Below are 13,496 nucleotides of genomic sequence, written 5' to 3'. Positions count from 1 at the left end.
ACAGTAAAACAATACTGTAAATTTCATTAAGATCGGTTCAATAGATTTTGCAAAATAAATTTTGCAATCCAGCTTTCGTAAAAAAAATTATTTTTTTCAAAATGTTACAGGACTGAAAATAAAGCAGAGAGCAAGTTGAAAAATTTTTTGCGAATAGAAGTGTACTGTACCTTTCACTTGCAATTTTGCAAAATTAAAATCGATTAACACCACAGCGTCAGGAATTTTTTTAAATAAACATTAATTATTGGTGCTACGCGCAGGACAGCGGATAGTTTGCTCTGATTGGGCATTCTAATGACCTTTGATAATGATTGATACATTTTAATTTTTATTACATTTCGATATAAATAAATAAATTTGTTTATTGCAAAATAAAAAGACATACTCTATCCTTTGAAATAACACTTTTATTAGCAAAAACTTTCTTTGTTCATATATTTTAACTTAAATAATAAAAGTTTACTATTTTTAAACATATGCAATTGTTTAAACAATATTTCACAAACAATAATAAAATTAGTTTGATTTTTGTGAAATTAAAATATTAAAATACAACAAAATATAGAGTAAGAAAATAACATATTAGATAAAGATTGGAAGACATTTTGGTGGAAATCAACTTGTGTGAATCGAACACCGCTGTCCTGCGCGTAGCACCAAAAATTATTGTTTATTTCAAACATTTTCTGACGCCGTGGTAATTAATCGATTTTAATTTTAAAAATTGCAAATGAAAGGTAGAGTACACTTCTATAAGCAAAAAAAAATTCAACTTGCTATCTGCTTTATTTTCAGTCCTGTAACATTTTGAAAAAATGAATTTTTTTGCGAAAGCTGGATTGCAAAATTTATTTTGCAAAATCTATTGAACCGATCTTAATGAAATTTACAGTATTGTTTTACTGTATCATACAATTTTTCTGGGTGAAATATGAAGGTCCTAAGTGTAGCATAAATGGTTGAAAAACGTAAAATGCGAATACTTGTTTTTGTATGTTTTTTTCGCAATTATTGCTATTTTGCAACTAGGGTGACTATTTTTTAAATTTTTAACCAATTCTATATTGTAGGAAATTTAATTACGCAACTTTTATGTTAGTACAACTTTTCTCGGAAATGAATACTTTTAAAGTTATAATCAAAAAACGAAGAAAAAAATCGAATTTTTCCTTCAATTTTTGACATTTTGATTATTTAAACAATGTTCCGGACCTTTTTGAGAGGGAGGATAACTCAAATATTATTATTTGATTTATTTTCAAGCAATTTCTACAAAAAAATTTGAGTCACCTCTCAACGTCCATCTCAAAACAGATGCGCCCTGGACTATTATACCAGCGGACAACTTCCTACTGGCTGGTCTAATTCACTTTTTATAGCTCTACCTAAGAAGACAACAGCAAAAACCTGTGCTGATTATAGAACCATCAGTTTGTTAAACCATTTATTGAAAATTTTTCTGAAGGTAATACATGGTTGTATCTACAATAAATGCGAGGAATACCTGGATGACACACAGTTTGGTTTCCGTAACGGGTTTGGAACGAGAGAGGCATTGTTTGGAATTAACGTACTTGCTCAAAGATGTCGAGATATATCTGTAGACATATACTGTTGTTTTATTGACTTCCAAAAGGCATTTGATCGTGTTAGCACTATATTGATCGAAGCTCTAAAAGACATAGGCTTGGACGGCAGAGATGTTCGAATAATTGCAAATTTATATTGGAATCAAACAACATCAGTTTTAGTAGGTGGTGTGGAATCACAAGCTCTTAATATTAAAAGAGGAGTATGGCAGGGGTGCCTCTTGTCACCCCTGCTTTTCAACGTTTACTCCGAAAGAATTTTCAGAAAAGCTCTTTCTGAAAAACAAGAAGGAATACTTGTGAACTGTGAAGTCATCAATAATTTGCGATATGCGGACGATACAGTACTCCTAGCTTCTAGTCAAGAAGATCTGCAAACACTGCTTGATAGTGTCGTTGAGAGTTGTAGGGAGGCAGGTCTGGATCTGAACATACGGAAAACCAAAATACTCGTAATAAGTAAACAGCAGCATATAAAACCGTCTATATATGTAAATAATACCAAACTTGAGCAAGTTGATAAAATCGTTTACCTTGGACAGCAACTAAATTTTAACGCAGAAAGTCACGGCGAAATTAGATCTAGGATAGAGCAGGCTAGAGCCGCTTTTAGAAGGATGTCCAAGGTGTTATGTAACAGAGACCTAAAATTGGCATTGAGGATCCGCCTACTTCGCTGCTAGGTGTTCTCGGTCCTATTTTATGGTGTCGAGTCCTGGACTGTGAATAAAATCGATCTAAATCGCCTTGAGGCTTTCAAAATGTGGTGCTATAGAAGAATTTTAAAAGTTTCCTGGGTGGAGAAGATTCGAAACTCCACAATACTAGAACGTCTCAGCAAGACTACTGAGATCATAAAAAGCATCAAGTAGAGAAAGCTGGAGTACTTTGGACATGTAATGAGAGGTCCCAAATATAGGTTGCTACAAAATATTATGCAAGGAAAAATAGCAGGCAAACGCGGTCCAAAACGAAGAAGAACCTCATGGTTGAAGAACTTGCCAGATTGGTATGGTGTTGATACAAGCATGCTATTTAGGGTGGCAGTGAATAAAATTAGGATAGCTATGATGGTAACCAACGTTCTGAAAGGACATGGTACATGAAGAAGAAGAAGAAGATGGTCTCTGGGGGGTATGGAATAGCGTATAGAGCTCAAAGTACATCCAAATGGGGGTTATAACCCCCAACCCCCTGGTTACGCCTATAATACAGAGGTTTACTCATCCATATTCGCATTTTTGTCTTGCTTAGAAAGGTGGTTTCTGCTCATTGCTTGCTCCATCAGTTTAAGTCGCGCTGTTTCATCTACTGCGCAAGTTGTGCGACTTAAAGTAGATGTCTCACCCCTTCGTCTGACAATAGGTTCTTAATTTAGCAACCTGCCTCTCCAGTTGCTCACCTATACCTATAAGGCATCTTCCTTCTAGATACCACTTTATAAGTAGCTAAGGCCACAAATAAGTAGCTAAACGCGAAAGAGGCGATATTATTATTATTGCATATTTAGCCATATGGCTCTTACTTTCTCTAAGGGGAAAATTCACTCATCCCAGATATGTATGGTATCAAAAGGATTGAGGTCTGGTGGGGCTCTTTACGTGCTATTGAGCCCTAGGTGACCTATTACTTTGGGCTAATTAGCAAAATACAAGGAAAAGTTATTTACCAGCAATTTTATTGCTGAAATCGAATCTTATGATTGTATATATTAATAATATAGATATGCAAAGTCCGCAGATAGTGTGCTACTTTTTTTATAAACAAAATGGCGTCCTAACATCGTGTTTTTTCAATTTTTGCTCTATAACTCCAACGATTTTAACTTTACACCAAAAACACCTAAATAAAAATTCACCGCAATTAAATTCTGCATAGAGACTTGTTTTTTCCGATTTACTTCGACGAAAACTTTCCCCGGAAAAAGCGGGTTTTTCCAACAAAATCTTCAATTTTCAACTAAACTTTTAGATAAGTAGTTGTTAATCAATAATTAAATAACTTTGTAACGTAAAAGCCCTTTTCATATATATTATAATTCCAGAAGTTTATGGAAATTGAATGAACAGTTTAGCAACAATTGAAATGTTAATTAAAAATTTACGGTCGCTATAATAACGACAATAATTATGATGCATAAGAATAACTATGATTTTTTCATAAAAAGACACTATACCTATCTAATTTACTTTACAGAATTGAAATTGGACTATTTAAGCGGCCTCAAGAATATTTTAAAATTATAAACAAATTTTTGGCTTATAAACAAATAGAATATCTCGGGAAATATTAAACTAAATTAAATTGTGAAAACGGTAATCGAAATACAGCGGCAGGATGCTTCTTTTAAAAGAAAAAGTGTTTAATTACGACGAGTGTTTCCTGTGATACAACCGGTCAAAGTTGACCGAAATTTACGGCAAAGATATAAACAATAGGATCATCATTTTCATACCATCACCTTTTTATTTTTGTCCTCTTTCTCCACACCAATTTTCATATATTTAAAATCCTCATAACATATATTATTATAATAAAAACTATCGATGATACGTGTGAAAATTGCCAAAAATAGCAAAATTCCAATCAAAAATTAGGTTGGAGAAAATGTAACCCTCAAAGTTCAAAATCGGTATACGTTAAAAAAAATGCATTTTCTCGGCTTCCCAAGGAGCAATTTACTTCATTATTTTTTTGTTCCCAAGTAACTCGAGTAGAGCCATCGAAATAACGCATACTAAACGTCAAACTTGCTTTTGTTTTGTTATAATAGATTAATTTATTTATAAGAACAAAAAATTACATATTTTTTCCAGTTGTAGGCTTTTTTTAGATAAACTTACTACAAGTGTACCTTTTAAAGTTAAAAACATAAATCCATTTTTATTTAAACAAATTAAAATATTGTGTTATAATAAATAAATTAATTTATTATAACAAAACAAAAGCAAGTTTGACATTTAATAATGCGTTAGTTCGATGGCTCTACTCGAGTTACTTGGGAACAAAGAAAAGAATGAATTAAATTGCTCCTTGGGAAGCCGAGAAAATGCATTTTTTTTAACGTATACCGATTTTGAACTTTGAGGGTTACATTTTCTCCAACCTAATTTTTGATTGGAATTTTGCTATTTTTGGCAATTTTCACACGTATCATCGATAGTTTTTATTATAATAATATATGTTATGAGGATTTTAAATATATGAAAATTGGTGTGGAGAAAGAGGACAAAAATAAAAAGGTGATGGTTTGAAAATGATGATCCTATTGTTTATATTTTTGCCGTAAATTTCGGTCAACTTTGACCGGTTGTATCTCAGGAACCACTCGTTATAATTAAACGTTTTTTTCTTTTAAAAGAAGCGTCCTGCCGCTGTATTTCGATTACTGTTTTCACAATTTAATTTAGTTTAATATTTCCCGAGATATTCTATTTGTTTATAAGCCAAAAAATTGTTTATAATTTTAAAATATTCCTGAGGCCGCTTAAATAGTCCAATTTCAATTCTGTAAAGTACATTAGATAGGTATAGTGTCTTTTTATGAAAAAATCATAGTTATTCTTATGCATCATAATTATTGTCGTTATTATAGCGACCGTAAATTTTTAATTAACATTTCAATTGTTGCTAAACTGTTCATTCAATTTCCATAGACTTCTGGAATTATAATATATACGGAAAGGGCTTTTACGTTACCAAGTTATTTAATTATTGATTGACAACTACTTATCTAAAAGTTTAGTTGAAAATTAAAGATTTTGTTGGAAAAACCCGCTTTTTCCGGGGAAAGTTTTCGTCGAAGTAAATCGGAAAAAACAAGTCTCTATGCAGAATTTAATTGCGGTGAATTTTTATTTAGGTGTTTTTGGTGTAAAGCTAAAATCGTTGGAGTTATAGAGCAAAAATTGAAAAAAACACGATTTTCGGGCGCCATTTTGTTTATAAAAAAAGTAGCACACTATCTGCGGACTTTGCATATCTATATTATTAATATATACAATCATAAGATTCGATTCCAGCAATAAAATTGCTGGTAAATAACTTTTCCTAAAAATGGCTTATTCTCCGATAATCAGCCTAGACTATATATTCAGTTGCAGTAAACGGCTAACAGCCCCCGGAAATATATTGGATGGATGCATTGTTGCATAAATTAATAATTCAAATCAAGCATTCTGCGTAAAATAGTTACACAAAATGATAATTTGTAGCAGTCATGTTCCTTTGCTGAAGTGGGGTACAGGGCCCCGCTACCATAAGTGCAAAGTGTGTAATGCACACGGGCGCCATCCTTTAGGGGCGCAAAAATTGAGGATCAAAAATTGCAAAATGTTTACAAAAAAAAATCAAAAAGCAAAAATTAATTTTAAAATAAAAGTTGAGAAATTAAATAGATCAGTTTTACTTTGTTTGGATGACATTATTAGTCTTTCTATAGATATAAAATAAAAAATCCTGCTATAAAAATAACAAACACCAATTCCGTAGACAAAACTGTAGATAAGAAATACCTAACTAAGCACTGATTTCGACGAAAAATTCTAAACATGTAAGTAGTAGTGTGTGGGCGGTAGTTCTATCTCATCTATAAGCCAACGATTGTGTGACACTCAAATGATGAATCGACAATATTTGATAATCGCGTACCCATCAAATAACTAATTAGACCGGATGTATCGTCGTCCCCGTTAGCGAAATTATTTCGATTCGATTTTTTTGCAAATTACTCAAAATGAGGTCTTTATAACAAATCCAGAGAGCCAAGCGGTGCCTTGGTCGAAAAATTATTAAAACAAATTCATAAAAATAATTTTTTTCATTCGAACCAATTTTTTTAGATCGCTTGGGTCATTCTGAGTAAAAAATGCCTCTTGTCATTTTTCACTAAAATTGATTGTTGTCGAGTTATACGCGATTTAAACTTTAAAAATGCGAAAATGGCCATTTTTAAGGCTTAATAACTCGATTAAAAATTATTAATATGAGAGTCAAAAAGTGACTAAGTCAAAGTTTAAAACCCCTCCTTCAAGATCCTGAAGAAATTTTTGTCATTATTTTATTACAAAGCTGTTGTTTTTAATTATTAACAATTAGCGCTATAGCCCAAGCTGTATCGTTGCCCCCGTTGACGAAATTATTTCGATGGTTTTTTTTGCAAAAGCTTACTCAAAAAGATTATAACAAATCCACAGGGTTCCAGGCGGTACCTTGGTCGAAAAATTGTTTAAACAACTTTTTTAAACAAATTCACAAAAATAATTTTTTCACTTCGAACAATTTTTTTTTAGATAATTTGGGTTATTCTGAGCAAAAAAGTTCTCTAGTGATTTTTCTCTAAAATTGATTGTTGTCGAGTTAGGTATATGGCCATTTTTTCGCATTTTTCAAATCTTAAATCGCGTATAACTCGACAACAATCAACCTTAGAGAAAAATGACAAGGAACCATTTTTTACTCAGAATGACCATAGTTATCTAAAAAAATTTGTTCAAAATGAAAAATTTTCTTTTGTGAATTTGTTTAAAAAAATTGTTTAAACAATTTTTCGACCACGGCACCGCCTGGTACCCTGTGGATTTGTTATAAGTATTATGGTAAGTCCCGTCTAAAGGTACGTTTTTACTGGCGCGGCTCGCTCGTTTAATCGCTGAAAGATCGTCGCTGAACAGGGTTGCCAGATTGGGGTATTTTCCCACAATTTTTTGGTAATTTGAAACCGTCTAGGGGAATTAAATTTGCGAATGTACATAGAACTGTATATTATACCCTCATATAATCGAAGACGATAGGACCTATGAATTATTTCCAGGGCCTCTGTTAATAAGTAGTATAATTTTGGTTTACTCTTCTTTACATATGACTACTACTTCATTAAAATGTGCCAAAAATTTAAATTTGGGAGATTTGAGCTTCAATTTGAGGGAATTTCAGTTTCTAAGTGGGAGATTTATAAAATCACATCTGGCAACTCTGTAGCTGAACAGTGAATGCGGTGTATCTGATTGTGCGTGTGGTTGTGTGGATTGTAGGAGCCGTTTTGACTGAAGCGTCTATAACCTTTGTATGGGCGAGTCGAATAATATATTGCTTATATTATTCCGACGACTTTAAAACAGTACTCCCGGTCGCCTTTCTAAAACCGGAAGTCCTAGGTCAAGTTTCTCACCTTTAGTACCATCCTTGAATCATAAGCTTTCGTTCGACATCTCATCTGTCATTCTACCTAGTGGAATGACGGAGGAGTTATTTTCACGGACGACGAACAGACGGGCAGACAGTCATGAAACCAGAAGTACGTATATATTTGTTCTCATCTTGCTATTGGGACCGTGCAAGTTCGGCAAAGCGACCCCTATTTCTTCGCTCTGTACTTTTATTCGCACTTTTAATTATATTGACCAATTATATTAGTCCTGGTTACTGGATAATTGTCAAGGCCATAGTCCAAAAAAATAGTAAGAAGAAAAAATAAGATTCAGGTTATGTTATGAAAACGTGAACAATGGTATGTAGTAAATAAAATTAGTTATTAAAATGCAGTTCTGCACTCAAAATACAATTAATTAAATTTACCTTTATATAATAATTGCATATCATATCAATATTGTGGAGCAATATATAATTTTTCTCCTTCAATGACAGAAGGTATGAAATATACGTCAATTTGACAATTTCAATTGACAATATGAATTATTTAAGATAGTTGCAATATTTCTCCGCGACTCGCGCACGGTCGTTTCTCGTTTCCCTTCCACGTACTTGCACACCGCGAATAGCGCGTCGAATATTACATCGCTTGTACTATTGACTTTAAAATAGTACTTGCGGTTGCATTTCTAAGATCGGAAGTCTTAGGTCAAATTTTCTCACCTGTAGTAGTATCCTGGATCATAAGCTTTCATTGGACACCTAATTTTCATTCTACCTGGTATAATGAGGAGTTATGTTTACGGACGGACGGACAGACGACAGACGGACAATATTAATATTATTATTCAAAGAAAACAATTATTGTTAAAATACATGCGAGCAGAGGAAATAGAGGATGAAGAAAGAATTGTCCAATGCTACAAGATTAGAAAAACATGCAATATTTAAAAGAAGACATGAAGAAGGATACTTCAAAATTGTGATAAACAACCATTTATTAGGAAATTATGAAATGATACATACTTATAAAAACAAGCTTCACTTCACAAAAATTTCTCAAATACAAAACTCCGAAACACGCACCGCCAACAAATCACACAAGCAGTATACCGCAATCAATGCTCAGATTCAGCGACGATCTTTCAGCGATTAACGAGCCAGCCGCTGCAGTAAAAACGTACGTGGACAAAATTTGAAAATCGCGTTACTCTGGGTTCGCCATCCACAAAAAGGTGGGATGTTGTGAGGTGAGCAAAAATGTTCTCGGGTTAAGTCTAAACCCTCTATGTGTGGGAAGATGGTCCAGCAGAATTGATTCAATAAAGCCCCTTAAACTTTATTTAATTAAGATTTGCTATGGTGTTATTTGTTCCTATTTTGCTTTATTTGCACCTACCTACCTACAAGGGCGCCCACAGGATATTTCCTCAGGGGGGGCAAAGGGTATTGAAACAAAAAATACAAGAAAAATTGTTTTGCTGTTTAAAACGCAACACGGTTAGTGTCAGTAAAATGTTACTTAAATAATAATTGAATTCTTCTGGTGTCCATCGCAAATAAATCAATTACTTTCTGCATGAAGTTTTCTTTATTTTCTTTTATTTTTCTTCTGTGTACAGATAACAGGCATAGCCCACTTAGACGATTGTTCGACATCGTATTCCTTATTCAGGTCTTCACACGTTTGAGAGTGCTGTAAAAAAGTATCGAGGTTGTTATATTGTAATGTAAGTTTTAGAAGAACTGAAACACATGGATAAGAATATAACGTAATAAAATTATAGTTAGTTACCTGAATGATCGCTCGATGGTGCAAGTTGTTGGTGGCAGACAAAGAGCTATTTGGATGGCTTTTGCTACTGACGGCAAAAAGCAGGCATGCTCATGCTCAAGCTCAAGAACCTCTATTAAGTTCAGTTTTTCCAAGGCTTTGGCATCTATCTCCGTGTTTTTCCAAAGGTCGAACCACAGAATTGATTGCTCCTTAAAGTTGTCTAACAATTCACAATACGTGCTGTTTATATTGTTAATAGACTTTTCAAAATCTTCCTTAGAAAGATCTTTCATGATTTTAGGGTGCAGATTGAAAATTTCAAATGATGGTTTGTTTCTATCTGAAAACCTATCTTTCAACGATTGAACCAAAGAATCCAAATAAGGCAAGAAAATGGACTTTCTATAGTATTCGTTGATAGTCTGGGTAGAGTGATTTGGTCTGTGAACCTGTCTCGCAGCAACACGAGGACATGTGAGCTCGATTCCAAGCTTGTTTGCTGTTGTTTCAACATTTGCCATAATGTTATCAAACTCTTTTTCTCCATTTTGTCGGTCTGAACTGAATAGCTCAGTAACCTTCTGAATGTGTTTTGATATCTTCAAAATATCTACACTGACACCTTGTAACATTTGCGTAACGATTTCTAACTTGGCAGAGTATTTGGCAATCACATGTAGACATATCATAAATGCTGTATTTGTAACTGCACAATGAAGCTGGAAAGCTTTCTGCCTTGTGTCACGGTTACCTTCAGTCGATAGAGTCTGAAGTGCTTCAGCGATGCTAACAAACTGCTCACTAAACTTTCGAATTGCTTTATATTTTTCGGTCCATCTGGTTTCACATAGTTTTTGAAGAGTTCCCACTGTTGCCCTTCTTTGGCCATTCTGCCGAAAAAATGTTATAACTTCTTTAACTGTGCCAGTTATATTCCTGATTTGTGGTATGTCATTTAAATCATTGACTACTAAATTTAGCCGATGACTGGCGCAATGAAAATATAGAGCTTTTGGGTATTTCTCAGTTATTCTTTTATGTACTCCAGTTATTTCCCCAGCCATTGTACTACAACCATCATATCCTTGGCCAACTGCATTTTCCAAGTTCAAGCCCCAATTTGTTAATGTTAAAGTAATAGCATTTGCTATATGTTCAGCATCTAAACTTTTTAATGGGGTGAAACCAAGGAAGTCTTCTCTGATGCAATTTTCACTTTTATCAAAATATCTCACGCCCAGAGAGAGTTGCTCTGTACCAGTAATGTCCATTGTTTCGTCTGCTAAAATGGAAAATATTTCATTATCATTGATTTTTGTAACTAACTCGTCTCTTAAAACCGTTGCACATAAATCAATGATCTCATTTTGTGTCCTATGGGAAATGTGCATTGCATTTTTCGGCGCATTTTTCAGATGGTCTTCTAAAACAGAATCACCAGCTTCTTTCCTAAAATGTAAAAGGTTATTGAACACAGCATCCTCATTGGTATGACCTCTTAATGTTAAGTCATGTAGTGCACTAAACAAAATTGAAGAAACAATGGATTTTAGTTTCGCTCTGTTCGATTCAATTTGCTTGGCCAAACCATAATTTGCAAGACATTCAACATTTTTCTTTTCATTTTTCATGACAGATATAAAGTTACTTGAGTTTTCAGATGCTTGTCTGTGCCATTCAGAGTTCATATGCGATTTCGCATTTTCATGAAACTTTCTGAAATTGGTGAATGGGCGATTTATAAAGCCGCTTTGATAACTACCATGGGTTACGCGGGGCCTAAACAGTACACACAACTTGCATAGCCCACCTTTAACTTCTTTTGAATAAGCTAACCAGGGGTACGTTTTTAACCATTCATGGATAAATGGTCGTTTGCCATCGTCAATATCATACTTGAAATTGTAACATTTATCTGGCTTCCATGGGTTTGTTAACAAAGTAAATTTCAAGCGATCGTTCAAGCTACAAATTTTATTAGTATCAAGGTAGTTCCCAACATCCAAATTTAAACTGTCTTCAACAATCGCAAAATTATCCGATGCGGTGGCCGTTACAACGTTAGTTTCTCTTTGAGAGGCGGATACAGCTGACTCCAAGCTAGACGGCCCTGCTACAGCTAAATCATTTTGACTGCATACTATACTACTGTTTTCGGTACTGTTCGGTATGTCAGATCCATCATCAATTTTCAGCCGCTTGTTTGGCTTGTTAAAGAACTTCCTTATGTCCATTTTTCTACAAATACAGTAGGCTAATTAAATTGATGCATTCAATCAGCTAAGTGTTAGGTGTCAAATAAATTAACGCATTTAACCGGGGAGTAGGCCGATAAATGGACAGAATAAGACCAAATGGATAATTTAGTTGCATTGAAAAATATTTTTAAAACCTTTTAGAGAAGTAAAAAATTCATCTAAGTTAATTAAAATTTGTAGATTAAAATACCTACCTTGCACAGTTGAATATCTTAACTGCGATACAGGAATAACTTATTTTCTTAAAGTAGGAAGGGTACTTATAAAAAATGTTATTACTTCAAGCACAATTTTTGAAATAAATATTGTAATTGTACTTCATAGACGCAAATGATGTTATTTTAATTCATAAAAAAGTATTTTTTACCTTTACACACAATAGATAACTACCTCGTAAAAATAAGCCTATTTTATTTAAGGTCAAGTGAGAAATAAAGTATATTATATAATACTTACACGTTGCACAAAAAACACTTTTAACACGTTAATATAAGTTCTATGAATAACAGTATATAAATTGTGAGCACTACCGTACTACTAGACGTATCAGATCGGCCGTTCAGCCCACCTATTTCATTTCTCAACTGGATAAGCCTAGACCGGACATCATCAGTGCATGCGGCATGCGCACCGAAAACGATGCGGTTCCATCCAAACATATGCGTCTCAGTCAGAAGGGATAAGGGATTGAGAAAAAATACATTTAAACTGGCATATCTCGTGAGCGATTATGATTAATATGGAATTTATTTTATAATATAAAGTAAGAGAGAGCTAAATATTTTTTACACGCTTTCGCCAAATTCTCAGGGGGGGGGCGATGGCCCCACCTGGCCCCTCCCTGAGGGCGCCCTTGCCTACCTACCTTCAAAAAAAAAATAAAAAAAAATTATCAAAATGCCTTAAGGGGCGCCAAAATCATTTTTTGCACACAGGCGCCAGTAGTTCTTACGGGGGCCCTGGTGGGGTACATTGTAAAACTGTACAAAAATTATATTTAAAGACTAAATACAATAGGGGGTCTAAGGACCAGTTGACACCCTCTGTATCCGCGCCTGACTGTGAATGCAACAATTTCTACGTGGCAAAAACTGCAAGACCACGAAGTGTCAGGATAAACGAGCATGAAACATACATCAAGAACAGAGTCTTAGAGAAACCCTAGATATGCAGATATTCCTGGGACAACGAGCACAGAATACAATGAAAAGATACATCAATAAATCATGAAGGAAACAGACATGAAAAACAGAAAAGCCGAAGAAGCAGCCCTCATCCTACTTAACGAAGAAACATGTGTAGCAAGCCCATCAGCAGAATGTAGCAGCGCAGGCTTTGGTTGCCAATACTAAAAGAAGAGGTAAAAAACAAGAACATATCAACAATAAAGGAAGTGGACGAACCTTAGAGTAGGGAGAATTTTGGGAAGAACTTCTCCCTACTCTAAGGGACGAACAAATCCTGGACGATTTCATACACAATATGCAACACACAATACACGAACACACTCCATGTACAAAAAATTTAAACATCAACTGTCTAACATTTGTTTTCAACTACACACTTGCTTTGGCTTATAAGATCTAGGCTAAGTATGTCCATTTTTGAAAAGAGACATAACCTAATAAATCTAGGTTATACAATCTTCCCAGAATTTTGAGAATAACCTTTTTTGAGAACGATTTTCCTAGTGGAAATCGAAACTTCAAACATTAATTA

General features: G+C 34.1%; 1 protein-coding gene across 1 annotated transcript; it reads right to left on the bottom strand.

The window, feature by feature from the left end:
* Positions 1-9,204: 9,204 nt before the first annotated feature.
* Positions 9,205-12,197, bottom strand: LOC126883118 (52 kDa repressor of the inhibitor of the protein kinase-like). Its single transcript, XM_050648362.1, has 2 exons — positions 9,538-12,197; positions 9,205-9,438 (listed from the first exon to the last, which is right to left on the bottom strand). The coding sequence occupies exons 1-2, from the start codon at positions 11,751-11,753 to the stop codon at positions 9,414-9,416; spliced, it is 2,241 nt and encodes a 746-aa protein (XP_050504319.1). The 5' UTR covers positions 11,754-12,197; the 3' UTR covers positions 9,205-9,413.
* Positions 12,198-13,496: the final 1,299 nt, after the last annotated feature.

The sequence above is a fragment of the Diabrotica virgifera genome, chromosome 4 (assembly GCF_917563875.1).
Source record: "Diabrotica virgifera virgifera chromosome 4, PGI_DIABVI_V3a".
NCBI lineage: Eukaryota > Metazoa > Arthropoda > Insecta > Coleoptera > Chrysomelidae > Diabrotica > Diabrotica virgifera.
This window is presented reverse-complemented; position numbering and strand designations above follow the sequence as displayed.

Coding starts and splice junctions, on each gene's coding strand:
- LOC126883118 (XM_050648362.1), bottom strand. CDS start 11,753: ATGGACATAAGGAAGTTCTTTAACAAGCCAAACAAGCGGCTGAAAATT. Junction 9,439..9,537: donor ACCATCGAGCGATCATTCAG/GTAACTAACTAT, acceptor ACTTTTTTACAG/CACTCTCAAACGTGTGAAGA.